Source organism: Passer domesticus, chromosome 12, assembly GCF_036417665.1.
Source record: "Passer domesticus isolate bPasDom1 chromosome 12, bPasDom1.hap1, whole genome shotgun sequence".
Classification (NCBI taxonomy): Eukaryota; Metazoa; Chordata; class Aves; order Passeriformes; family Passeridae; genus Passer; species Passer domesticus.
Genome location: NC_087485.1, coordinates 6,744,028 through 6,767,562, shown reverse-complemented (window position 1 = coordinate 6,767,562; position 23,535 = coordinate 6,744,028). Strand labels below are relative to the sequence as shown.

The following is a 23,535-nucleotide window of genomic DNA, read 5'->3' as shown; positions in this document are numbered from 1 at the left end:
GGAAAAAAAAAGGCAGCAAGCATTGCTTTGCCCTTATACTAAAATTACTCCTTTTTTCAGTTCTGCCGATGTCTTCTACACTGACGGAAAGTGTTAGGGGGATCGTTTAATAAGAACAGCTTGAATACAGCACAGAATTATTTCCAATAATCAACGGGCTCCTACAAATTCAACAGGCTCGGCAGAAGATTAGTAAACTGGAGAATTTGAGACGATATTTACACACTTCCTGCACTGAAACAAAAACATGTACACTAGAAGTGGTAAACAGTGTTTTAACGACACCTCTGGAGTTTATTACTAGGATTCAGAAACTGGCCAGAGATGAGGAACAGCCATGCATGTATTTAAGGGGAGAAATGCTCGGCAAAAAAATAGGAAGTCACAAACAGGAAAGCAAGCTCATTCTCACCAACAGGCAAGTCCTAAGGATTACAGTGAACGGAGAAGGAACCATACAACACGACAAAACCCTTCTATCGAAGTAATTTCACAAGGTTAACACAAGGCCAAATCCGATACCATATAAACATATATTCTAAAGAAATCTAAAGGTGATATAGAGAACAAACAGCAAAGCGTTTGGACACAGAGCATGTGCGGTTTCCTCCTCTGCATCACAAAAAGAATCGGGTTTTGTGCTTCCCCCCCCAAGCAGCACAGACCCACGGACGGGAGGGAATAACGCCGTCCTTTGCCATGAGATTTCGGGCTCCATCCCTGGGCAAGCGCCCGGCTGCGGGGGCCCGGGAGGTTCCCGGGGAGGTGCCCCGCGAGTCGGGCAGCCGGGCCAGGTCCCAGCAAGTGACACAGCTGGTCGGCGGCTCGGTGGCAGCCCAGGTGCTCCCGACCGGAGCCCGAAGCCCCGTGGGGACCCGGGGCCCGAAGTGGGGTGGCGGGGACGGGACGGAGGGGGGGGGGGAAGGGCGGGCAGAGAACGGCGGGGCCGCCGCTCTCCGGGAGCGGCGCGGGGGGCGCGGGGGGGCGGCCGGCCGGTCACCGCGGCGAGAGCGGGCGCCCCCCAGCCGTGCCCGCCCCGGTGCTGCTGCATGGCGCTGCTCAGCCTGCCTTGCAGAGGGAGCTCGAGTCCCGCTCTGCGCCTCGCAGCGCCTCTCACTCCGCCGCACACGCCAGCGCAGCGAGGCGGCGGCCGGCGGGAGCGGGACACGCAGCCGTCCCCGCGGGCAGCGCCCGGCCGGACACCGCGGCAGGACACGGGCGGCGGGCGGAGGGCGCCGGGCGAGCCCCGCGGAGGTGCGAGGAAGGGGGGGAAGCGGTGGCGGGGCGGGAGGGGAGCGGGCCCGGCGGGGCGGGGGAGGGGGGGAAGGAAGGGACGTGCGGGACGGGAAGGGAAGGGAGGGGGCGGTAATGGGGCGGTTAATCAGCGCCGGTGGCGCGGCGGAGGAGACAAAGGAAAGAAAATGGAGTCGGGGCCGGCGGGTGGCGGCGGCCGGGGAGGGAAGGAGGGCGGGCGGCCCGGGCGGTGCCGCAGCCCAGCGCCGCGCTGTGGGGAATGGCGGCGGTGGCGGCGGCGGCGGCGGCGCGGGGACGGTAGAGGGAGACAAAGCCCCCCTTGCTGCCCCGGCGGCGGCCGCTGCGGGGCCCCAGCCGCGCCGGAGCCCCATCGTGACACCTAGAGGCCGGAGAACGCGACTGCAAACCCCCCGCCGCCGCCGCTTACCTGCGCCCCGCGCCCCGCCGAGCTCCCTCCGGCCGCCGGGCCCCGCCGCCGCCCCGCGCCGCCCGCGGGCCCCGCGGAGGAGCCGCCGCGCCCCGCACGCCCCGCCGCGGCCGCCGCCGCTTTAAGCGCCCCGGCACCAGCCCCGCGGTTTAATCGCTCCACAGTCGCTTTCGGACACAAAATGGCGGCGGGCGGGGCGCAGTGCGCACGCGCCACCCAGCGCGGCTCTGCCGCGGCCGCCGGCCCGGGCGGGGGGGAAAGATGGGGCGGGGGGGGGGGGGGCCGGCGCGCGCGGGGAAGCGGCCGCGCGGGGCAGGCTGGGAGCGGCGGGCGGGGCGGGGCGGGGCGAGGGCGGGGCCGGGGAGCGAAGGGCGCGAGTCGCGCGCCAACTTCAAACGCGCGGGGCCCTCGGCGTCACCCGGCGCGCGCCCGTGCGTGCGTGCGTCAGCGCGTCACGTGCCGCCGAGGGGGGGGCGGGGGCAGCGCCCCTCCCTCCCTCCCTCCCTCCCCTCAGGGCGGCGTGAGGGGAGCGCCGGGCAGCTCCTCTGTTGGTGCGGCCCCGAGATCCCGACAGCGCCGGGCAGTGCCGGCTCTGCACGCCGCTGCTCAGCTGCAACTTCCCTCTTCACCTCGGCCAAAACTGCCCGCTGCTCCTCATGTAAAACTGCTCCCTGTACCTTGTCAAAAACTGACTCATTCACCCTTCACCTCAGCCAAAGCTGCCCCTTCACCTCATCTAAAACTGCTCCCTGTACCTGGTGAAAAACTGACCCCTTCACCTCATCTAAAACTGCTCCCTCTGCCTTGTGAAAAACTGCCTCCTTCACCTCAGCCAAAACTGCCTGCTTCACTCATGTAAAACTGCTCCCTGTACCTTGTTAAAAACCGACCCCTTCACCTCAGCCAAAACTGACCCTTCACCTCATCTAAAACTGTTCCCTGTACTTTGTCAAAAACTGACCCCTTCACCTTAGCCAAAACTGCACCTTCACCTCATCTAAAACTGCTCCCTGTACCTTTTCCAAAACTGACCCTTTCACCTCAGCCAAAACTGCCCGTTTCACTTCATCTAAAACTTCCCTGTACCTTGTGAAAAACTAACTCCTTCACCTCAGCCACAACTGCCCGCTTCACTTCATCTAAAACTGCTCCATCTACCTTGTGAAAAACTGACCCCTTCACCTCAGCCAAAACTGCCCCTTCACCTCTGCAAACCTTTCAAAGCAGGAGGCTGTGCCTCAGCCCCGTGGGAAGGCGTTCTTCAGGAGAAAAAAGCCCACAAAGAAAGTTCATGCTCCGTGCTGAGGAGGGATTTGGCCTGGTTGAAAGACCCAAACCTTCTCTAGGCTGGAAGAGGAATCAGTACAATCATTAATTAATCATCAGGAAAACCATAGGACAGTTTTGTAAATACCAACAATTGTCTGGAATTAGCGTCTAGAGGGGAAACCATGCGAGGAGTGGCTGAGGGCTCTTGGCTTGTTCAGCCTGGAGAAGAGGATCCTGAGGGCAGAGCTCGCTGTGGGCTGCAGCTCCCTCAGGACGGGCAGCACCGACGGCTGCTCCCTGTGACCAGTGACAGGAACAGCACGGAACTGAGTCAGGGGCAGTGAGGCTGGGTATTAGGAAGAGGTTCTTCACCCAGAGCGTGGCCAGGTACTGGAGCAGGCTCCCCAGGGATGTGCTCACAGCACCAGGCCTGACCGAGTTCAAGAAACATTCGGACAACGTCAGGCACGTGGTGTGATTCTTGGGGATGTCCTGTGCAGGACCAAGATTTGGACGTGATGGTCCTTGTGGATCCCTTCCAACTCAGGAGATCCTAGGATTCCACACTTCTGTGATTTAAGATGGTGTTTGCCTGGTGTTTTTAAGGACCTTGGGCTTGCCAAGCTCATAATCGCGTAGGACAAACCAGCTCCAGTCAGCTTCAGCACAGCAGGAATGGTAGAAGTGCTGCCAGGTGTTTAGCAGGGAGCTTCTGGGAAAGTCAGCAAGGTTGATTTCCATCAGAAGTTAGACACCATGGTGTTTTCTGTCCACAGCTTATCCCCAAAAGGTGAAAAGAGCCATGGCACCCTTGGTGAGATGCATGAATTTATGTGAGGATACTCAGGGGCTTGCCCGTCTTTTATTTTCTGCAGTTTCCTGAGTTGCTGAATCTTCTGGGTTTAACATATTTTCTCATCTCCAGCAGTGTTGCAGCAGTCCCAGAGCTGATTGACAGGCAAGCTGAGGAGAGGAGAATTTTATGAGCTCATGCTGCATCCTCTTGGTATTTTCTTACCATAAATCCATGTGAAATGGAGCAAGAGTAATGGGTTAAAATATTAATAGTTCAAAAATCAGATGCGTTGGAAGGAAGCTGCATTTTTTTGTTCCTCTTACTCCATCAGTCGCTGGAGGACAATAAGGTCAGGAATTCAGAGAGAAATCTGAATGTAAAAAAACCCCAACACAAACCTGTGGTGGGAGTTTTAAGGCTGTTAAGAGTTGAAATCCATATTAAAAATCTTTCCTCCAATTTATGCCTCTTGAGATATCACTGCAGGTTGGGATAAAAGCTGTTCAACAGCCCAGGCGTTACCACAACCTGCTTAACAAGTGACAAACCCATCAGAAAAACATTAGCATACATTAGCATGTGTAAACTGTGCCCTTAAATCCTGCTATGAATAATGGCGATGGCTCGCTGAGCTGTGCTTGGAGAGGAGGGTCCCTCTGCCGGGGGAGCTGGGCTGGCAGTGACATCAGGCCCTGACCCGGCTTTACGGGTTTCTCCTGCCTAAGCCTAAGCTCTCCCAAGTCCTTGCAAAGCAGCAGAGCGCCGTGGGCTGTGTTCGGAGCACCAATACTCCTTTGGAGGTTGTTGACAACCCAGAGCAAGTTTCCTTCTCAGGATCATGACAGCGAGATAAGTCCATTAGCCTGTTCCAGTGGGGCATTGGCAGCTTGCCGAGGGGCCAGAGGGGATGGGCTGTGTGGGTGCAGCCTTGGCTGGAGGAGAAATAAATTATCTACAAAGCGATGGTAAAAAGTGGCCATTAATTATGAGAGGTGACAGTGTAGCCCACAACCATGAAGCTCCTCCAATGAAGGTCTTCATTGCATGAGAAATTTGAATCATCAAAATAATATCCCGAATTTGAAGGAACCTCACAAGGATTTTTGAGTCCAATGTTGGACAATCAAAAGCTTCGCTAAAATAAAAAAATCCCCGCATCCATGGCCTTCCGTTTAGCCACTGGATGAGTTGGTGTAGAAGGAAATTAAGTTAGCACAGCACGAAGAATCTGCTCAGAACATTTCTGTAGTGTGAGTTTTTAAAAAATCACGTACATTCTAAGCTGTCAAGCCATCAATTCTCATGCTGCAGTTTTTGGGAGAATGGCATATCTTTCGTCTGTAGCCATGAATCCTGCTTTAAGCTCAAAATTTAGCTCAGGCACGAATCAAAATGGAGAAGAGCAGTGGCTGTGTGTCAAACTGTATCTTAGCTTCTTCAAATACCCACCCAGAGCAGAGTGTGAATGGCTGCTAATGATCCCTCTTGCCTTTTGTTTGAGCCATTCCACGGCAAACGAGCGCATCTTTCTAGCAGGAATGTCGTTGTTTAGGAAGCAAAAGGGTTTTTTTTCCTGGCAAGCACCTATTCGTGGACTTGTCCTGCCAGGAGCGTCCCGGGCTATCCACCAGCGAGTGCTGGGGGTCTGCCCTACTGATCCTGGGTTTCCTCACTTGGAGGCGCTTTTGAGCCGATTTGCAGGGAATTTAAATCCCCAGGCTCAGCCCTCACTGTGAGTGCTCCCGAGTATCGGTCTCTGAGCCTGTCCGAATGAGACACCCAGAGGCAGATGCTCCTTCTAGAAAAGTAGCCTGAGCGAGGCCTTTCCCAGAGCCACCTTGCCCATGAGCACAATGGAAAGGACTGAAGCCAAGGAGCTGCCGACCACCTGGCTGAGGCCCCGGGTGGGCTCACCCTCCTCATTCCAGCTCTGCGCTTCATCACCTTCACAATCCCTCAGGAGTCACCACTCTAAGTCAGCTCCAAGGAAGGCAGTAGTCGAGGCTGAGAGCATTAAATTAAATTTTGAAGGCTGCCTAGAGCACCATTTGGTGTCTCTGTGAAACGAGGCCCCAGCTGTTGCCCCAGGAGTGGTCCTTGGAGAACAAGCCCATACAGATGTGCCTGACAGCCCTGCAAGGAACACGTCAGTGCTCATGAGGAGGCTGTTGCTTTGCTGTGCTTCAGCTCAGGCTGCTTAGCTGTTCCAATCATCTCTAAGTGCCCCAGTGAGTGCCTTGGAAACATGATTTCCCACAAGCCTGGGAAAAGGTGGGAGGTCCAACTTTAAGATTGCTCAGACCAGAGGGTCATAAACTGCAACCTCCAAAAATGACTTTGCATCAAGACTTAAGAGATTTCTAACACAAGGGCTGATTGGAGCTTGTGGTGCCACAAAGTGGCAGTGTCTCCTTGGGGTCATCTGGCTGGTGGCTGCTCTTGGTGTCAAACACAGGCAGCTGCACCAGGATGCTGTGCAAGAGGAGCGAGCATTGTGCTGATGGCCTTCAGGGGCTCCTCAGGACACTTTCCCAAGACTGACAGGTAAAAAGCGATACCGCAGAATGCTCCAGAATCCCTATGCACCCTTCCAATTAAAAGAAAAAAAAAAAGCAAAACCAGCAGTAAGCAGGGAAAAGGAACATCTTCCCCAAGCCAGAGCACATGGATAATGTAACTGTGACACAGACACCCTCCCACGGGCTGCAGCTCCTGCAAGAAAAGCAAGTAGCTGCTGAGCACAAGCACGTCCGTACGGGAGGGGGATGTTTTAAGTGCTGACACAGATTTGGCTGACAAACGCGGTGCTGGCACACTGTCTCCTTTGAAATAACAAATGCTGCCGCAAAACGTGCTCTGCACTGCTGTGTCTGTCCCTGTGTGCTGTGAAAGTGGCTCCCAGGGAGTTCACCCATGAAGCTGAGGGGTCCGAAAATCTGGACCTTTTGTGTGAAGTTCCGTCCTCTGGAAATGGCAGTCCTGCAATTCCAGGTGACCTGGTGGTGTCCATAGTCTGAGGTCTTTGGCAATGCCAGCACAAACCCATTCACAGCAAGGGCCTGGGCAACAGATTCTTAAGTTAATCTGTTTGAGTTTTTTTCCCACATGTTCTTACAGACAAATAAATAATGGGATTATTCCTTGCAATTCCAGGAGCAGTCATTTTGCCCTGGCCTGCAGCTCCCTGCCTACCCTGACAGAAGCCTGCTTTTCTGCTCTGATCTCTTCAGTCAAGGTGTAGCTTATCTTGGAAAGTGGAATTGTGCTGCAGGGAGGGGACAAGGTTTTGGCAGGGCAAGGAGAACACCCAGGTAGGTGAGTAAATTAAATTCATGTCTTTGGCCACTGGGGCACTGGGCTGTTGTTTTTTTTTTCAGCAGTTGTTGGAAGGGGAAAAGAAACCAAACCAAAGCAAACCAAAAGCATGAGAGGGCTGAGCCACTTTCCACCTCTCATGCTCTTGTCTGCAGTTGCATGTGCCAGCTGGGACCTACATCCCTCATCTCTTGCTGCTCAAGCTGACAGTATGATGCAGTGATTTGGAAAAAGCACTGTGCTTTCCTCCTGGAGCTTGTCCAGCCCCCCAAAGCATGTGGAAGAAGGCTAAGGGATGAATGATACAGCAGTATCCCCTGGTTAGCCCTCCCTGCAATCCCATCTGCAGATAAAACTGCATCCAGAAGTGGTCATGATGAGGAGATGTCCCAGATGGGATCACATGCACCACAATATGCTACATTCTGCCTGAGCCAGCCCCAAAAAGCTGCTACAGTGAGAAAGGAGGAAGTGAAGGCTGCAACCTCTTGGGATATACTTAGAAACCCTAGGAAGTGCTGATGGATGGACCTTGCTTGGCCTGGGAACTGCAAATCCCCTGCTCCACTGGTGATGACAGTGCCCCTGCTCTGGCACGGGTGGCTGGCAGGACTAGGGGGGTGTCCCTGTCTCTGCTGCTTTTGGGGGCATCTTTGCTGCTCTGAACTACTCCCCTCCCAGGACCATACGGGCCACTAAGATGATTAAGGGATTGGAGCAGCTGTCAGGAGAGCTGCAAAAATGAAGGCTTGGGAGCGAGGTTCTTGTCCATGCCTGATGGGGGATAAAGAATCACAGAATAGTAAGGTACCACTATGGGTCATCTGGTCCAACCTCTCTGCTCAAGGGGTCATCCTAGAGGGCATTGGACAGAATTGTGTCCAGATGTTTTTTAATACCTCCAGTGAGGGAAACTCCACACCCTCTCTGGGCAACCTGTTCCTTTGTGTGGTCACCCACACAGTGAAGTTCTTCTTCCTCATTTTCATGTGGAACTTCCTGTGCATTAGTTTCTGCCCATTGCCTCTTGTCCTGTTGGTGGGCATCACTGAGCAGAGCCTGATCCATCCTCTGGCACCCTCCCTGCAGATACTGACATTGATGAGGTCCCCTCTCAGTAGTAACTTCTCGAGGCTGAACAGCTCCAGCTGCCTCAGTCTTTCCTTGTAAGAGAGATGTTCCAATTCCTTAATCATCTTTGTATCCCTCTGTTGGATCAGCTCCAAGAACTCCATGTTTCTCTTGTACTGAGGAGCCCAGAACTGGACACAGCATTCCAGATATGGCCTCACTAGGGGTGGAGGGGCAGGATCTTGCCCTGCTGCCAAAACTCTTCCTAATGCATCCCAGGTTACCAGTGGCCTTCTTGGTCCCCAGGGCACACTGCTGGCTAAGGGACAGCTTCTTGTCCACCATAACTCCCTGGTCCTTCTCTGCAGAGCTGCTTCCCAGCAGGTAGGCCCCCATCAGGTACTGGTGCATGGAGTTATTCTTCCCCAGGTGCACCCTCATGGTGGATGTTCAGGGATTTAAACCAGCAGAAGGTGATGGGCAGGGTTTGAGGAGAGGAAGGCAAATGATACAAGTTTAAAAAAATCACCAGTGAAACCACAGAGCAACATCACAGAGAGAGGGAAGAGCAGTTCAGGAGGCCCCCAGCCCCACAGTAACACCATGCAGGGTATATTCAGGATTCCACCCTTTCTGCCCAGCCCAATCAGGAGGTGGCACAAGACCCAGCACTCTGCCATGCACTTTGTAGCCTGATGCCACCTCCTCCTTGGTGGGGCAGAAGGCTCCGTGTCACCAGCCACATGCTGCCAAGGCCACTGAACTCAGGAAATTTAATAAAAGCAGTGAGAACCAATCATGTTGTGAGTGTCAGGGAGGTGGCTCCCACCATGCTGCTGCACGATGTTGTCACAGCCACCAAGAGGACAAAGTTCCTGGGAGAGCCAGAGGAAACAGTGCTTCCTTCCCAGTAAGCTTCTAAAAATCCAGCAGCTCGTTGGTGCTGAGGAGCTGCACAGGAGGGGCACAAAAACCTCCAAAAAACCTCCAGCCTCAGGGAATGTGGTGAGGGACGAGCAGCAAGGGGGGACACAGAGAGCAGCCTCCCTCCCAGCCCAGTGGCGTGTCCCTCACACAGCGAGGTGGGGACAGCGGATATCCTGGGACAAGGCACAGCCAGTTAGGCAGAGCAGCTCACAGGGTGGTTTAGTATTCCCTGTCACACCCATCCTGTGTGGGAACATTTGGGAACATGGCCTGGCCACCACAGCTGCTGCAATCTGCTTCCAGTGCTGGACAGGGGTCCTTACTGGTCCAAACTGGAAGTCAGGGCCTAGATAACCAACAGCAGCTGGAGATGGGGAACGTGTGGATTTACACACACACACACAGGGCTGTTTCCATTCCCAGGGCAGGCCTGGTTTTGGTGGTCCCCACCCTGTGTGGCCACCTCCTACTACACTGGGTGATGTGTCCCATGCCCAGCAGCCAAATTTTGGCAAAATTTGGCTGAGTTGTAGGGCCAGAAATCACAATTATTTCCCATTACATACCCTGTCACCTTCCAGGCAGCTATGCTGACACCCAACTTTCCCTGTCCCAGGGCACTGGAGCCGAAGAAACACCCTTACAGCAACACCAACGCTCTTTAAAGGTTTTTATTTCTGCTTTAAAATCAAAATTAGTCATTCTCTGTAATTACATTATATATAGATTTATAGAGACAATATAGAAAAGAATTTTTTGCTTTTGTTTTTCTGCAAAAATCTGTAAATAAAAAATAAAATAAAACAAAACAAACAAAAAAAAAGGTGGCAGCTTCTGTCCATCCGTCTGTCCGTCTCTCTATCGCTCCTCCTGCCCCTGCCCTCCACAGCACTTTCCAACAGGCCAGGAAAGGCTCTGGGCTGAGGCCACATCTCACTACACTCCCTACAGCCACAAGCCAGGGAGGGACAGGAGCACGTGGAGCTGGAAAGAAGAAACGCCAGCAGAATATATTAATATCTTATATTTCATTTTATTTAAGTCCTGGGGACTCCAGGTGGCAGAGGGCAGCAGTCCCCACGGCCCTGGCAGCTCCTGAAAAGAAACAGCAAGGTTTCCAAAGTGCAGGTCCTCCCGGGACAGGGCGCATGCCCTCGAGCAAGAGGAAGGCAAGAGGAGGCAGAGAAATCCTCTCCCCGCCACCCCAGTCCTGGCAGCTGCAGCGGACGAGGGGGCAGGAAGGAGGGACTCCCTGGGTACTTAAATAGCGATCAGAGGGTGGGATGTGCAGCGAGCCCCCTGCCCAGTGGTGTGGAGGTGGCACCGTGGGGCCGGTGGCTGGGGACAGGGAAGCGGTGCTCCGTAAGGCAGTGTGCGGCCATGGCGAGCTGCCGGGCAGGGTAATACTGTGGTGTGCTGCCGGGTCCCCAGTCCGTGCAAGCCCGGGTGGCCCAGCAGTGCCTTTGCCCTCAGGGATGGCAGGTGGGTGTGCGTGGGTCTCAGAAAGCTGTACTGGCCATGCTGGCTGGTGCAAAGATCCGCGGGAGGCTATCCAGGGTCTCCTCCAGTCGCCGGTGAGCTGATTTGCCATCTTCCCCTGCAAGTACGTGCCACATGTCAGTGATATGAACTGCTGAAGTTCTGTCCCCTGCCAATCCCTGGCCACCTACCCTGGCCTTTCCAGGGAACCTTGCCTAATACCTGGTAGAGCTGAGCCTGCGTGCTATGGCCACAGCATGGAAACCTCTCTTGTTCTCTACAGCACACCCCATGGCAGGTCCCAGCTGGGATCTGGATCAAAAAGTCCCCAGGGCTCCCAATTCAGAGGCTGCAAATCCCATTCTCAGCTGCCCATGAGGGACAGTGTTAACCTGTGTTTTGGCTGCAGAACTGTTGGCTTGTGGAGAGCCTCACTTGGGGCCAAGGTACCAGTGCTCAGGACTGTGCCAGCTCCAGTGGCCTCCAAAAGCTGTGGACATCTGCATGCACTGGCATGGGGGTCACAAGGGCTCCCCAAGAATCCCCAGGCACACACAGAGATGCACACATCCATGCTACAGGCTCACTCTGAGCTCTGCCTGCAAATCTGCCCGCAGCGGCCATCCCCAGCAAGAGATGGTGACATGGACAATCTGCTGGGACATAGGACACAAGGCATCTACATGTGTCGGGGTGCCAGTGGGATGTGCACTATCAACAACCAAGACACACAGACTCCGAAACGTGACACAGCTGACAGGCTCTAAGACAGAGACATTCGTGAGCAAAGCAGCCGGAGGAGGGACAGGGGGTACGAGGACAGCTCACGTGTCCCAACCTGTGCAGCAGCTGCCACGATCTGGAGGCCTAGAAACACACTCAGATGGTTCTCTCAGGGCCATCTAGCAAATAATAAATAACAACCAGGCTTAGTGCTGTGGCTACAGGTTGCCTGGCCCTTGCTGCCAGCTTGTTCTTGCCTGGCAGAACTTGGGGCATAATGAACCAGAGTGCATGGGGCAGCCATGGAGCCCCATCTCCCGTGGGCAGTGCTGGCACCAGGAGATGCCACTTGGGATGCTGTGGGAGGGGAGCAAGCAGAGAAGCAGCAGGACACTCACCACACAGCATCAGGCTCTGCTTGGCTGCCTCCCGCACGGGCTCTTTGTCGGTTTGGCACAGGTAAACCAGCTGCTCGATGCTCTCCTTGGCCTGCAGGAGAAAGGACAAGGAAATGAGTTTTGGCTGTCAAGGCTGGAGCAGGAACACAGCCAGATGGAGAAGGTAGCACAGGGTGCTGCAGCCCCATGGTGCAGAAAAGCCCCTCATCCCTCTTTCTCTTCCTCCTCATTGTGTTTCCTCTTTCCCTGGAACATGCAGCCCTGCTGCCTCCTCCCCACATCCCTCACCTTCAAGCAGCCCAGCGCCGCACACCCTGCTACACGTGTCTGCACCTCCTCATCCTCCAGCTGCTCCAGGAAACACACGAGGGCCTGGGGGAGATGGGGGAGTCAGTGCCACCATCTGTAGCAGAGCAGGGGCAGCACCCCGGGGGCTGTGGCACCAGCCCCCGTCATCCCTGGCTTGCCCAGCACGTACCCGTTGGCGGAAGCGGGGGTTTTCTGCCAGGCTGCGGAGCTGGGCTGACACTGCGCTCACCACCTTGCTGTTGCCCTCCACGAGGAGCAGGCTCAGCGCCTTCAGTCCCTCCTTCTTGAGGCGGCCCTCGGGCATGCGCTTCAGGGCACGCAGCACCACGTCCTGGTCGTCCGAGTTGAGGTTCTGTGCCAGCAGTGCTGCAGGAAGCCATCCAAGGGGTGGGGAGTCACACAGCACTGCCCCTCACCCCTGCCACCCATCCCCGGGCACCTTGGATCCATGCTGGGCAGAGTGGGCCCCACACAAAGTGCCAATGCATGGAATTGCTCCCCAAGACACTGGGGGACCTACAGCAAGGATATGGAAAGGCAGCATGGGACTGGGCTGCACTCTACATCAGACTGACTTGCCCACCCCAAGGATGGCTGAGCCTCTTGGTGATGCCCTTGAATGGTCATGGCACTGCTGCAGGGTGATCAATCACTATGGGGATACTCTGGCACCCCATCCCAGTGAGAGGACACCCACCTTCCTCTGCCAGCTCCATCATGTAGGTGTCAAGCACCAGGGCACCGAGTGACTCAAAGTGGCTCCAGTACTGGAAGATGGTGACCTGCTCACTCTGGGCACTGCCGGGCCGCCGGGGCAGCCGCCGATTCAGCACGTCCTCCACCAGCTTCACACACACTGTGGGAAAGAATCAGGATCACAGTGTGCAGCAGCCATGGGCACTCCTCGGTGGAGCTGCTGGCACCCATATCCTCCCACTCATGGTCACTGAGTGAGGCTGGCAACTCCCAAACACCCCTGGGCATCCACTCACCAGCATCAGCCAAACCAGAGTGCTGCTCGCTGATGGCAGCTGCATACTGGGCACTGAGCACCTGCAGGAACCGCTCCACAGGGCAGGTGTAGACGTTGGGCACTTCCACACAGAGGTCCCAAAGGGGCAGCACGCCCTCCTTCCGTGTCGAGAACTGCACCACTGTGGGGACAGGCACTGTCAGACCTCCCCGAGGCCATGGCAGCAGGCAGGTGACTCCTGCCCCCTGTCTGGCATTGTCCATCACTGCCCAGCCATGCCCACGAGGGGACAATGGCACAAAAGGTCCCCTCAGCTGTGTTTCTTTACCATCAGCAGCCGAGCTGGCTGCTCCTGCGCGCTCCTCTGTCAGCTGGCACACGATCTCCAGCACCTGGGACTCCCGCAGCAGCCTGTCCAGGGCATACATCTCCTGGCACCGCAGGGGACCGAAGGTGCCCAGCTTCTGCAAGGCACAGCCAAACCAGGGACATCAGGGACAGAGCTCACTGCCCACATCACAGTCCCCAGGCTGCAGCAAGACCCCCTTCAAGGGGATGCATACAGCCCACCCCAGGGTGTCCCCTGCTGCCATATCACACCCTGGTCCTCACCAGCAGCAGGCGGTTGCAGTTGTTGAGGTGAAGCACCAGAGCTTTATCCAGGAACTCATTGCCAGTGCTCATGGGGTCAGTGCTGGCCTCAGAACCACTGCACATTCCAGTGTCATCTGCCCCCATCTCGCCAGCGCTGGGGGCCCTGGTGCTGCGCAGGGGTCTGCCAGCCCTCCTGCAAGGCAGGGAGAGATCAAGGCCGTGGATCAGCACAGGACACCTGGACCTGGCCTTGCCCCACACACAGGGCAGAGGACAAGTCCCAGGGGCACAAGGACTGCCTCCATCCCACCCCTCATGCAGACCTGCAGAGTGACATTGTGCCACCAGAAGGACCAGGTACTGCTGGTTCGTGACCTAGACCTTCCCTAAGCTGTGACGAACAGGCCTAAATATGCTTGGGCACCCTTGAACATCCCCCATTTCAACTGCCCCAAGGCCATGTCCTGCCCTGTGCCCCATGCCATGAGCCCCACTGTGCACCTCTCATCTTGGAGAGGCTCCTCCTCAGAGCCTTCTGAGTCCTCCATGTCAGAGGTGTTGAGGAAGCTGAAGCTCTCCAGTGCATGCTCCACTGTCAGGCTGATGCTGGAGGCCCGGCTGAGGAAGACACCTTGCTTCTGCTGTAGAGGAAGGCATGGTGGAGTTGGATCCTGGCTCACCACACAAGACAGCCCTGCCACCCGCATTACCAGGCTATGCCACCATGGATGGCCCCATCCTCATCACCCCATGGCACTGCCAGCAGGGATGGTATTGTCTCCATTGCCTCTGAGCACTGCCACCACGGCTGGCCCTGACCCCATCATCCCCAGGCACTGCCAGCCAGGATGACCCTGTCACCCTCACCCCATGACACCCCTGGGAGCCTCTCACCAGCAGCATCTCCTCCAGACGTTTGAGCTCCCGTTCGAGGGGCTGCAGCTCTGGGAACTGTCCCCGATAGTCATCCAGAGCTGAGCCCAGGAGGCCAATTGCCTCCTCCAGACCTGAATCCACCATCTTCCCCCGTGGCACCTCAGGGATGCTGGTGGGCACTGGTGGGGTTGGGATGGGCCTCTCTTCTGCAGAGGCTTGTGCCAGCGCTGTGGGGATCCCGGTGCCATAGTCACTCTGTGCTGGCACCTGGCTCTGCACTGGCTCTGCACTGCCAGCCTCCTCCTCGCAGGAGGTGGCCCATGCCACGGAGGCACGAGGCTTGGCCTCAGTGGCCCTGTCCTGCCCTGCCACACCAGCTGCCATCGCAGCACCAGGCAAAGGGTGTGCATCTTGCTTGCCCATCCCTGTGTCCTCTGTGCTGGGCACAGGCTCCCAAGGGCTCTCCACAGTCTTGACCTCCATTGTGGCATCCACGCTGGCCTCGCTGATGTGGCTCAGAGTCCGGGAGTAGGGCACATGCCCGTTGGCCACTGTCTCCTTCTTACGGCTGCTCGGCTCCTCCGGCTGGCTCCCAGCAGAGGGGACACTGCTGCCACAGGCCCCAAGCACGGCGTCAGCCTCCTCTGGTTGCTGGGAGAAGGAGATCTCGATGGCAGGGGCGGAGGCCTGCACCTCAGGCTGCACGATGGGCTTGTGTGTGGCATGGCGGGCACTGCTGGACAGCTGGGGGCTGGAGGAGTCATCTGAGGACTCAGAGGAGATGGACCAGGCTGTGCCGTTCTCCAGCTCCTCTTGGCGCCGCAGCATATTCTAGAGAGGGGGAGAATGGTGTCAGCTGAGACCCTGCTCCTGCTGCCCCATCTCCTCCAGCTGTCTGCACGTCAAACGGGCAGGATTGAGGATTGATCTGAGCTGGAGGGCGCTGAGGCTGCCATGGCTCTGCTGACACAGCAGGATGGTCAGCAAACACCTGGCAGCTTCCAGCTCTGGATCCCACCCAATGCCAGAAGGCAATCCAGCTCCCCATGAACAGCCCCATATGTCCTGGAGCCTTGGGGTGCCAGCAGTCCCTCAGCACAGTGGGATGCAACACATGGAGCCAAGGACACCAACCACCATAGCTGCAAGGACAGCAACAGCTCCAGCACCAGCTGGTGGGGACAGCACTGGCCACCACACCAGTTTTGTGGTTCACCATCACTGAACTGATGCCAAGCCAATTCCACGTTAGTCACACCAGCACCATGACAGCATCACACCAGTGCCACACCAGCACTGTCACACCAGCACCATCTCACCAGCGCCATCACCAGTACCACACCAATGCCACCAGCGCGGGGACACGGAGAAGCTGTCTACTCACTAGACTTGCATGGGGGTGAACCCAGGCTCCCCTAGCTTGGGGACTAGCTCTGCAGGACCAGCCAGACCCAGCCTGGCAGAATCAGGCCTTTGGGCATTGGCGAGGGATAGTGAGTAGGAGACAAGGACCGGCTACAGCTACAGCGGGATGGCCACAGCGCTGGGCTAAGCTACTGGCCTGCTCCAGCCCCGCACTTACGCGGCCCTGCTGCGGCCATCTCCCGAGCTCGGCCGAGGAGACATCGCCGCAGGAGCAGCTCTGAGACAGCTTCTCGAAGAGTGTCTCCCGAAAGATGTCCAGCAAGGACCAACCACGCTTGTCAGCTGCCCGCTCCGGGCTCTTGGGCAGAGAGAAGAGGAGCTGTGAACGTGGGAGGGAGGAGCAGGAGCCGGTACTGGGGAGTCCTGGTGGGATGGCTGGAGAGGAAGGAGCTGCCTACCCATCCCTGAGCTGTGCCACCCTCTCAGACGTTGCCTAGGCACATCCCTGTGTGGACCCCTCCACTGGCCATGTCTCCTGAGCAGCCCTGCCTGGTGCACACTTACATAGAATGCCTGTTCCCGCAGGGACGGCGTGTCAGGCGGACTCTGGTTGTAGGTGGAGAACCTCTTGTTCACTGTGGAAGCCTTGTTGACAGTGCTGGCTGCCGAGGGCTGGTCATCCTTGTCGAAGGGGCTGGGGAGGACAGCAGGGAGGTGAGGGGTATGCACCAGCCCAGGGGATCTCAAGACACCAGGACCCCCTCCAGACCAGCTCTGGTTTTCTATAATTACAGCCTGGTTTTGGGACGGGAGACAGACTGGGGCGGGTCTTCTCTTGCTGGGCATCCCCTACCCTGTCATTTGCCACCAGCAATGCCTGCTGAGGTACTCACTTCCAGGTCACCTCCAGGCTGAGTTTGAGGGTGCCCAGGTCGTTGATATCCACAGCTACTACCTGGGGCAGAGCTGCAAAGAGGTCCTTGGTCTCACAGGACACATTGCCCACAACAACGTGGTTGGCCAGGCTCTTTAGCTCCGTCACCTGGAGAAGGAGGAGAGGAAGGAGAGGAGGAAATGAAACCATGGGCCAGTGAGGGTGATGTTTAAGTGAGGTGCTGAAAGTAAGCCCTGAGAAGTGGTGGAATCACCATTCCCGAAAATGTTCAAAAAATATGTGGATGTGGCACTTGGGGACACAGTTTAACGGTGGGATTGGCAGTTCTAGGTTAACAGTTGGACTTGATGATCACAGAGGTCTTTTCTGAGCTAAATGACTCTATGATGCAGGGGGATAGCTGGCCCACCCCATCCCTGTCCTTTTATGCACTATACCTTGATGGAGAGGAACTCAGTGACGAGGGGCAAGAAAACCATTTCCTCGCTGTCCCACACCTGCTTGCTGTTCACCTCGATGCGCCCTCGCAGCTTCCACCGCTGCCGTCCATACTTCATGAAGATCTGGAGATGCAGAGGTATGGATAAGGGGGAGACATGACCCCAGAGTGATGGGTGATCTCTGTATGTCCCTAGGCATGGCCAGGGACCCATGCCACCCACCACCACCCTGCAACATGCCCTCCACGCCAGCACCCACCTACACCCCTCAGACACCCCAAGGACAAGAGGGCAGAGGAAGAGCAGAACCCAGCCCACACGGTCCCACCAACCTCATACTGGTCACCAGCACAAAGCCGGGCAAAGCCTGCCAATCCTGCAAGAGAAGGCAGAGGGGCGTCAGCAGGCAGCAGGCAGGCAGGCAGGCAGCGGGACAGGGATGGAGCAGGACATGGTACCTTTCATCCGGATGTGGAACTCGCCCAGCTGGCTCTCCAGCTCATTCTCCAACAGACACATGTTCTGGGAACAGACAGATGGATGAGCAGCCACCCATGGACTCAGCACCCTGCCAGCCCAGCCAGCCAGCCTCTCACCTCTGTGTACTCCTTGTAGCCCTTGCTGGCCTCGGCCAGGCTCTCGCGTGCCTCCCGGCTGCCTGGCGAGCCTGTGCTGTAAGCCTTGACCATGTTGTGGGCTCCATCACGGAGCCGCCGCTGGATGCAGTAAGCCTCATACAGCTCATCTATCTGCAAGGACAGGCCCGAGCTGCAGGGAGGGGCAGGGCTGGGGACAGCACGGCCACCCCAGCACTGCCCCAGCTCTCACCTTGCTGGCGTGAAACTCCAGGCGACGCAGGAAGCGCTCGATTGACTTCACTTGCTGGAAAAGCAGAGGAGATGGTGTGAGCGGCAGCGCAGCCCCTCCGTGGAGGAGCCACAGGTCACAATGTGGCCTCTGCATCCCCTGCACTGAGGCTGGGGCAGGTCCTGCCTGGGAGCTGCAGGGTGGCAGCCAGTGGGAAGCACACATGTGCTGCAGCCTCCTCCAGACTCCCATGCACCAGAAGGTCCTGCAGGAGCCAAGCCAGGCTCCAGGGTGCTTTTTTTCCCAGCCTGTGAGCTAACCCATGCCCTGCACTCACTAACAATGGCTTCTGTTTGTCTGAAAGGGGTTACAAGATCATCTCTGCTTCAACCCCTGCCCACCTGGGCCACCCTGCCTGCAGAGCCCCAGACCCTCTCCTTCCCAGGGGACAAGGCAGCAGGGCAGTGCTAGCAGAGCAGGGCTGGCAGTAGCACGTCCCAGGCACAAGAAGGGGAATACAAGGGGGATGAGACACTGATCCCACTTACCTTATCCAGATCGTAGAGAAAGCCCTGGAGGAAAGATGAGAGGGATAAGATGTAGCACAAAGCCAGCTCTGCCCACCCAAAGAAGAGCCAGCACATGGCATCCACCACCCATAGCACGGCAGTGGGACATGCAGCACCCAGCCAGGGCTGGACAGTGCATGACAGAGGGATGGGAGCTCCAACACCAGAGCCTGGGCTGGCCCCTACAACCCCAGAGAAATGGGCTCTGCCCCAGGCACAGATGGACCACAAGTTGTCCCAGCTGTGCCCACAAAGCCCAGCTGTTTACCCAAAGCACCACTCCCCATAAGGCTCTTCCCAAGCAACACTCACCAGGCGTGAATTCCTCTTGGACTCACGGATCTGTGTGCTGAGCTTCTCCAGTTCCAGCTGGTGCACCTCCAGGTAGGCTCTGGGGGCAACCACACCATGGGGGTCAGGTCGGGATGCTGTGTCCAGCACTCCTGCTCCCCACAGCCCACGTGGCAACACATCCCCACTCCCTGTTCCAGCACGCAGGTGTGGGAACCCATATATTCCTCTACAAGGGATGTGGGACCCCACACAATCTGTGACACCAAGGCGACGTGCCAAGGAGGCCTGGCATGTCCCTGCCTGGTGGGAGCAGAGAGCTGCCAACCCCAAGCCATGTCACAAGCTGTCCCCATGCCCCTCAGGAGCTCTCAGCCTCCACCCACCCAGCACTTACGTCAGGCCCTTCTTGAGAGCTTCGTACACCTCGTCCAGGCGGTTGGGCTGAGGCACCTTGGGTGGTGGGGACTTGTGGGACATTGAGAACATCCTACTGACCCTGGAGCCAGTCTTGCGGGAGACAGTGGGGGTGAAAGGTGAGAGATTCCTGGGGAGAGAGGCTGGAATCAGCACACAGCACCCAGCTCCTTCTGGGTGCTCCAGCCAGGCACCTGTCTCTAGACAGGAGGAGCATGGAGGCCAGGTCCACTGGGCCAGGTCCACCAGGTCCCTGGTGCCAGCTGGGGGAGACAAGACAAAGGAAGGTGGCACCACCTGGAATCAAACTGAATTCCTGGAGGGTCTGTGGGGACATCTCCAGCCCTGGTTGCCCTCTAAAGGGGGCATGCTTGGCTCCATCCCAGCACCCAGGTTGCCAGGGGCATAGAGGTGCTCCTCTGGGAGGGTGAAATATGCCACCCTGTTCTTCCAGGGTCAGCCAAGGATCCCAATCCAGCACAGGAGCATCCTGGGGACCAGCAGCCCTGTCACCTCATCACCCAGCACAGCGACATGGGGCAGGGACATGCTCACTGATGCTGTGCTTCTCCAGATGTCACCAAACCTGCTGGATGGAGCTGCCTCCCCCAGCCGACCCGCGGGATGCCGCTGGGACCTGAACACCACCCTTCCTGCCTTGTGCAATGGAGTCACTCCCCAGCCCAGCAACGCCTCACTCACACTGGCTCTTCCCTTCCTCCTTCCAAAGCATCGTCGCGCCACCAGGGCCCAGGAGACACCAAGGGCTCCTCATTTCCCAGCCTCAGGCTGTACCTCCCATCCTGTGCTGCTCTTCACAGAAGTGACCAAAAGACTTCCCCGAATCATCGGTGGGGAAATGAATATCTTGGCCTCTTCCCAAGAGATGGGTAAGCACCTAATTTCCACCATTCCTTCTCCTTCCCATCCTCCAAGGTCCCTGGAGGCATCTCCCACAAGCATCTCCCCGGCAACCACTTGGTTGCAGGCATCTAAAAGTCCTCCCTCTTCTCTGTCTCTAAGGAGCCCCCTCTGGTACCCACAAATCACCAGCAATGTGAAAGTGTCACTTGGCCCAGAGGCTGGACAGGACTTGGGGACAGAGTTGAACAGGATGGGAGGTCAGAGCACAAGAACTACCTGCAACATGGTAGCCAGGAGTTAGGGATGGTGCAGAGAGGGCTGGTGGGGAAGTCCAGCACATGGGGATGCTCAGCAGAGGAGGAGGAAGGGTATGAAGGGACCATAACATCCCCAGTGGATGGAGAGGATGGAGCAGGGAACAGCTGCTCCTCACACTGCAATTGGTGAGCAGCTGGTAAAACCTTTCAAACTATAGGTTTGAGGGGACCCTGAGGAAACCCTGATTCACACCAGCACTCAACCCCGAAACTGGCTGCTGCAGGATGTCAAGGACATCAAGACACTTCAAAGCCACCTCACCCATTAAACATTATGAGATGGTCACAGGGAAGGTCTTAAGAGCTGCTTGAAGAATGAGGTGAGCTACACCTTCCCTCTCTCTCATGCTCTCGTGGCAGGAGCTACGGGGCTGCAGGGTCCTCACCCACCTGGGGCACGGCATAGCAGAAGGTTGGGATGATGGGCTCTGTCTCCTACATGACCTCAGTGTTCCCTGCAGCCCCCTGTACAACAACTACCAAAAAGATCCCTGAGGGAGATGCTGGGACAGCTGGATGGAAAAGAGCCTCAGGATGCACAGCAGGCCCCAGCACAGAGGCCAAGCCCGTCGCCCCTGCCCGTGGCAGGCAGCAGGAGCAGCCATCCCCTACCTGAAGGGCCGGTCGGCCGATGAGTTCACTCCGGCGAAGGACTGGCTCCTATTGATCTTGGTGACGAGGACTCGGCGCTGCGGGCGCACAGACAGTGACATCGTTGAGTGTGACCTGGAGGGCCGCCCTGGGGACAATGACACATCAGGGTCACCAGCAGCACGGTGAGGACACACATGCAGGCAGGACTGCCAGCAGCACTGACAATAGCACCCACGGACCATGGGTTGGGAGACTTTCCCCTCTCTCAGTCCAAGAACACTCCTGGTGGCACCAGGACACAGATCCCATGCTGTCCCCAGAGACACTGCCCTTGGTGAAGTGGGGCTCTGGGCACTGTGAGCTCTCAGTGGGCACACCCAGACAGACATGTCCCAGGTTGGCCCCACAGGAGTTACAGAAAGGGGCTGGTGCCCAGTGCCTACCATGGCCATTCCCAGATACATCCACGGCAAACTCTACATGGTGCCCAAGCCCAGACACCTCCTCCTGAACCCCACCTTCTCCTATGTCTGTTGTCACCCGTGCCACCCTGCTGCAGGGGCAGGAAAGGCACAGGGCTGGACCCGGCTGCCCAGCCCTTCGCTGTCTCCTCACTTGCTTCCGCTCACTCCAGCAATCAGGAGGGAAACCCAAGGACAACAAAGCACTTTGGAAAGTTCCCAGCTTTGCCAGGAGCTCTGCGTGGGGGAAGAAAAGGCCAAGCCATTCCCTGCCAGACCCTGGAAAGTCTGTGCAGGCCACACGTGTCCAGGCCCATGGCTGCTGCACCCTGTCCTCTGCTCCTGGCACTGAGTGTCAGGAACCTTGAAACCACTGCCATGAGCTGCCTGCCCCCACCACAGCCGGTGCAGTTGATGCCAGCCAGGGGTAGAGCAGTTTTCTGAGTCTCAGAGCCTGCACCTGGTTGCCACTCTTCATCACAGAAACCATCCCTGTAGCCCTGGCCAGGGCCAGGGCATGGGGAGGGCAGCCCAAAGAACAGGGCAAGCACAGGGGAGAACAGGGCTCCTGGCCCTGCCACCCCCAGCAGTGCCAGCTGTGCACAGGAAGGAGCCCAGCCCACAGGGCAGCCATGGAGGAGCAGGATGCAGGATGCTCCACTGCATTCTGGCCACCACTGCTGGCAGGTCAATCCCTTTGTCCCAGCCAGCCCTGAGCAGAGCTGTGGCAGCTGCTGGGGATGAGCCCACACGGTGCCCATCAGTCACACACCCCTCCAGGGACAGCCAGGCAGGACCCTAGGGATGCACAACTTCCCTGGCTGACAGAGCCAGAGCCACATCCTTCCATCCTAAGGAGCTCACCTTGCCTTTCCTCCTGTCTCCAGCATGGCCGACAGTGAACAGCGCAGGGACACAGGCACTGCTGGGGCTTCCACCCCCACCCCACCCCATCCCATCCCATCCCATCCCATCCCATCCCCACTCCTTCCCCAGGCCCAGGACCCCAGCTCAGCCTGGTCCCACATGGCTCACACTCAGCCACCAGTGGGTATCCCCCAGCACTGTGCCCCTCACCACCCCGCACGCCAGGCTGGGGCTGGGGATTTGCAGCACCCAGGATGAGCTGGAGCCATCTGCAGCCAAAGCCAACCACCACCACCACTCACCTCTATCCCAGTGGAGCCAGGAGGCAGCAGGTCCATCTGGTTCCCCCTTGGGACTCGTGTCCCAGCCCACACCACGGAGCCACTCGGCGGGTCCCACGGACACAGAGTTATCTGGGTGCCAGTCCCTCCATTTTCCAGGACAACACTGTCCCAATTAAGCTCATTACGAAGAGCTGTAATCCCTGGCAGCCCAGCTGACCTGCAGGCCTGGGCAGATTACCCTCTGCAGGGCTCTTTAATCTGCTCCCCACTGAGCGAGGAGGGCCTGTGGCACCCGTGCTGCCGTGGCTCAGCCATAGGGAGAGCACCCACCACCCACAGGACAAGGCTCTCATGTGGGGCAGGTCACAGTTCAGGGTGAGGACAGTCCTGCCAACCCATCCTTCTCCAGCCCACATTACCACGTTGGAGCACAGAGGGACCTCTAAGGAGAGTTTCCCAGTCAGGAGCCCGCACTGGGAAAGGACGCTGAGATGGTCAGAGAGAAAGATGCTGAGAGCATCAAGGGGAGGAGGATGCAGGAGGAGGAGAAGGATGCTGGGTGTTCTGGAGGGGACTGATGCCCCAACACAACTCAGAGCGATCAGCAGCCACCTGCCCAGGCACCTCAGAGGCTCCAGCAGACACTTGTGCCGTGCTGGGTCCTGCTCCAAAGCACTGGAGGCTCCCTGACTGGCACAGGGAGCAGTGGCTGCTGCCAGGACCACATCCCTGCACTCCAGCCCTGGACCCGGCTCTCCCACAAACAAACATCCACCACAACGTACCATGGCACCCTGCATCCCCAGACCTGGCACCCTGCAACCAAGATCCTGTGCCAGGAGCCCAAGCCCCCTTGGAGGAAGGGGACACCAAACCCCTGCTCTGCAGGAGTGATGCTCCAGGAGCCCCAAGGATGCTCCAGCCCAGCACCAGCAGCCAGCCGGGTGCTGAAG

General features: G+C 57.5%; 2 protein-coding genes across 14 annotated transcripts in view; both read right to left on the bottom strand.

The window, feature by feature from the left end:
• Positions 1-1,852, bottom strand: part of CTCF (CCCTC-binding factor) — a 35,262-nt gene extending 33,410 nt beyond the window's left edge. For 5 of the 10 annotated variants that reach the window (XM_064386899.1, XM_064386902.1, XM_064386904.1 and 2 more), the window contains exon 1: positions 1,682-1,711. The gene's annotated coding sequence lies outside the window, so the exon portion shown is untranslated. Of the gene's footprint in view, positions 1-1,681 lie in introns of all 10 variants that reach the window. The other 5 variants (XM_064386900.1, XM_064386905.1, XM_064386906.1 and 2 more) reach the window with 3 other exon arrangements.
• Positions 1,853-9,715: 7,863 nt separating this feature from the next.
• The window catches only part of RIPOR1 (RHO family interacting cell polarization regulator 1), a 31,255-nt gene continuing 17,435 nt past the window's right edge, over positions 9,716-23,535 (bottom strand). For 3 of the 4 annotated variants that reach the window (XM_064386896.1, XM_064386893.1, XM_064386895.1), the window contains 21 exons: positions 20,989-21,115; positions 19,176-19,325; positions 18,800-18,878; positions 18,467-18,490; positions 17,940-17,993; positions 17,708-17,860; positions 17,570-17,633; positions 17,444-17,487; positions 17,109-17,234; positions 16,670-16,818; positions 16,341-16,470; positions 14,430-15,242; positions 14,037-14,176; positions 13,554-13,728; positions 13,270-13,405; positions 12,961-13,122; positions 12,666-12,824; positions 12,138-12,334; positions 11,948-12,031; positions 11,660-11,750; positions 9,716-10,656 (listed from right to left, as the gene is read on the bottom strand). In XM_064386896.1, the coding sequence (XP_064242966.1) occupies positions 10,559-10,656; positions 11,660-11,750; positions 11,948-12,031; positions 12,138-12,334; positions 12,666-12,824; positions 12,961-13,122; positions 13,270-13,405; positions 13,554-13,728; positions 14,037-14,176; positions 14,430-15,242; positions 16,341-16,470; positions 16,670-16,818; positions 17,109-17,234; positions 17,444-17,487; positions 17,570-17,633; positions 17,708-17,860; positions 17,940-17,993; positions 18,467-18,490; positions 18,800-18,878; positions 19,176-19,325; positions 20,989-21,089 (3,129 nt within the window). In that variant the 5' untranslated portion in view covers positions 21,090-21,115 and the 3' untranslated portion in view covers positions 9,716-10,558. Of the gene's footprint in view, positions 10,657-11,376; positions 11,441-11,659; positions 11,751-11,947; positions 12,032-12,137; positions 12,335-12,665; positions 12,825-12,960; positions 13,123-13,269; positions 13,406-13,553; positions 13,729-14,036; positions 14,177-14,429; positions 15,243-16,340; positions 16,471-16,669; positions 16,819-17,108; positions 17,235-17,443; positions 17,488-17,569; positions 17,634-17,707; positions 17,861-17,939; positions 17,994-18,466; positions 18,491-18,799; positions 18,879-19,175; positions 19,326-20,988; positions 21,116-23,535 lie in introns of all 4 variants that reach the window. The other variant, XM_064386894.1, reaches the window with a different exon arrangement.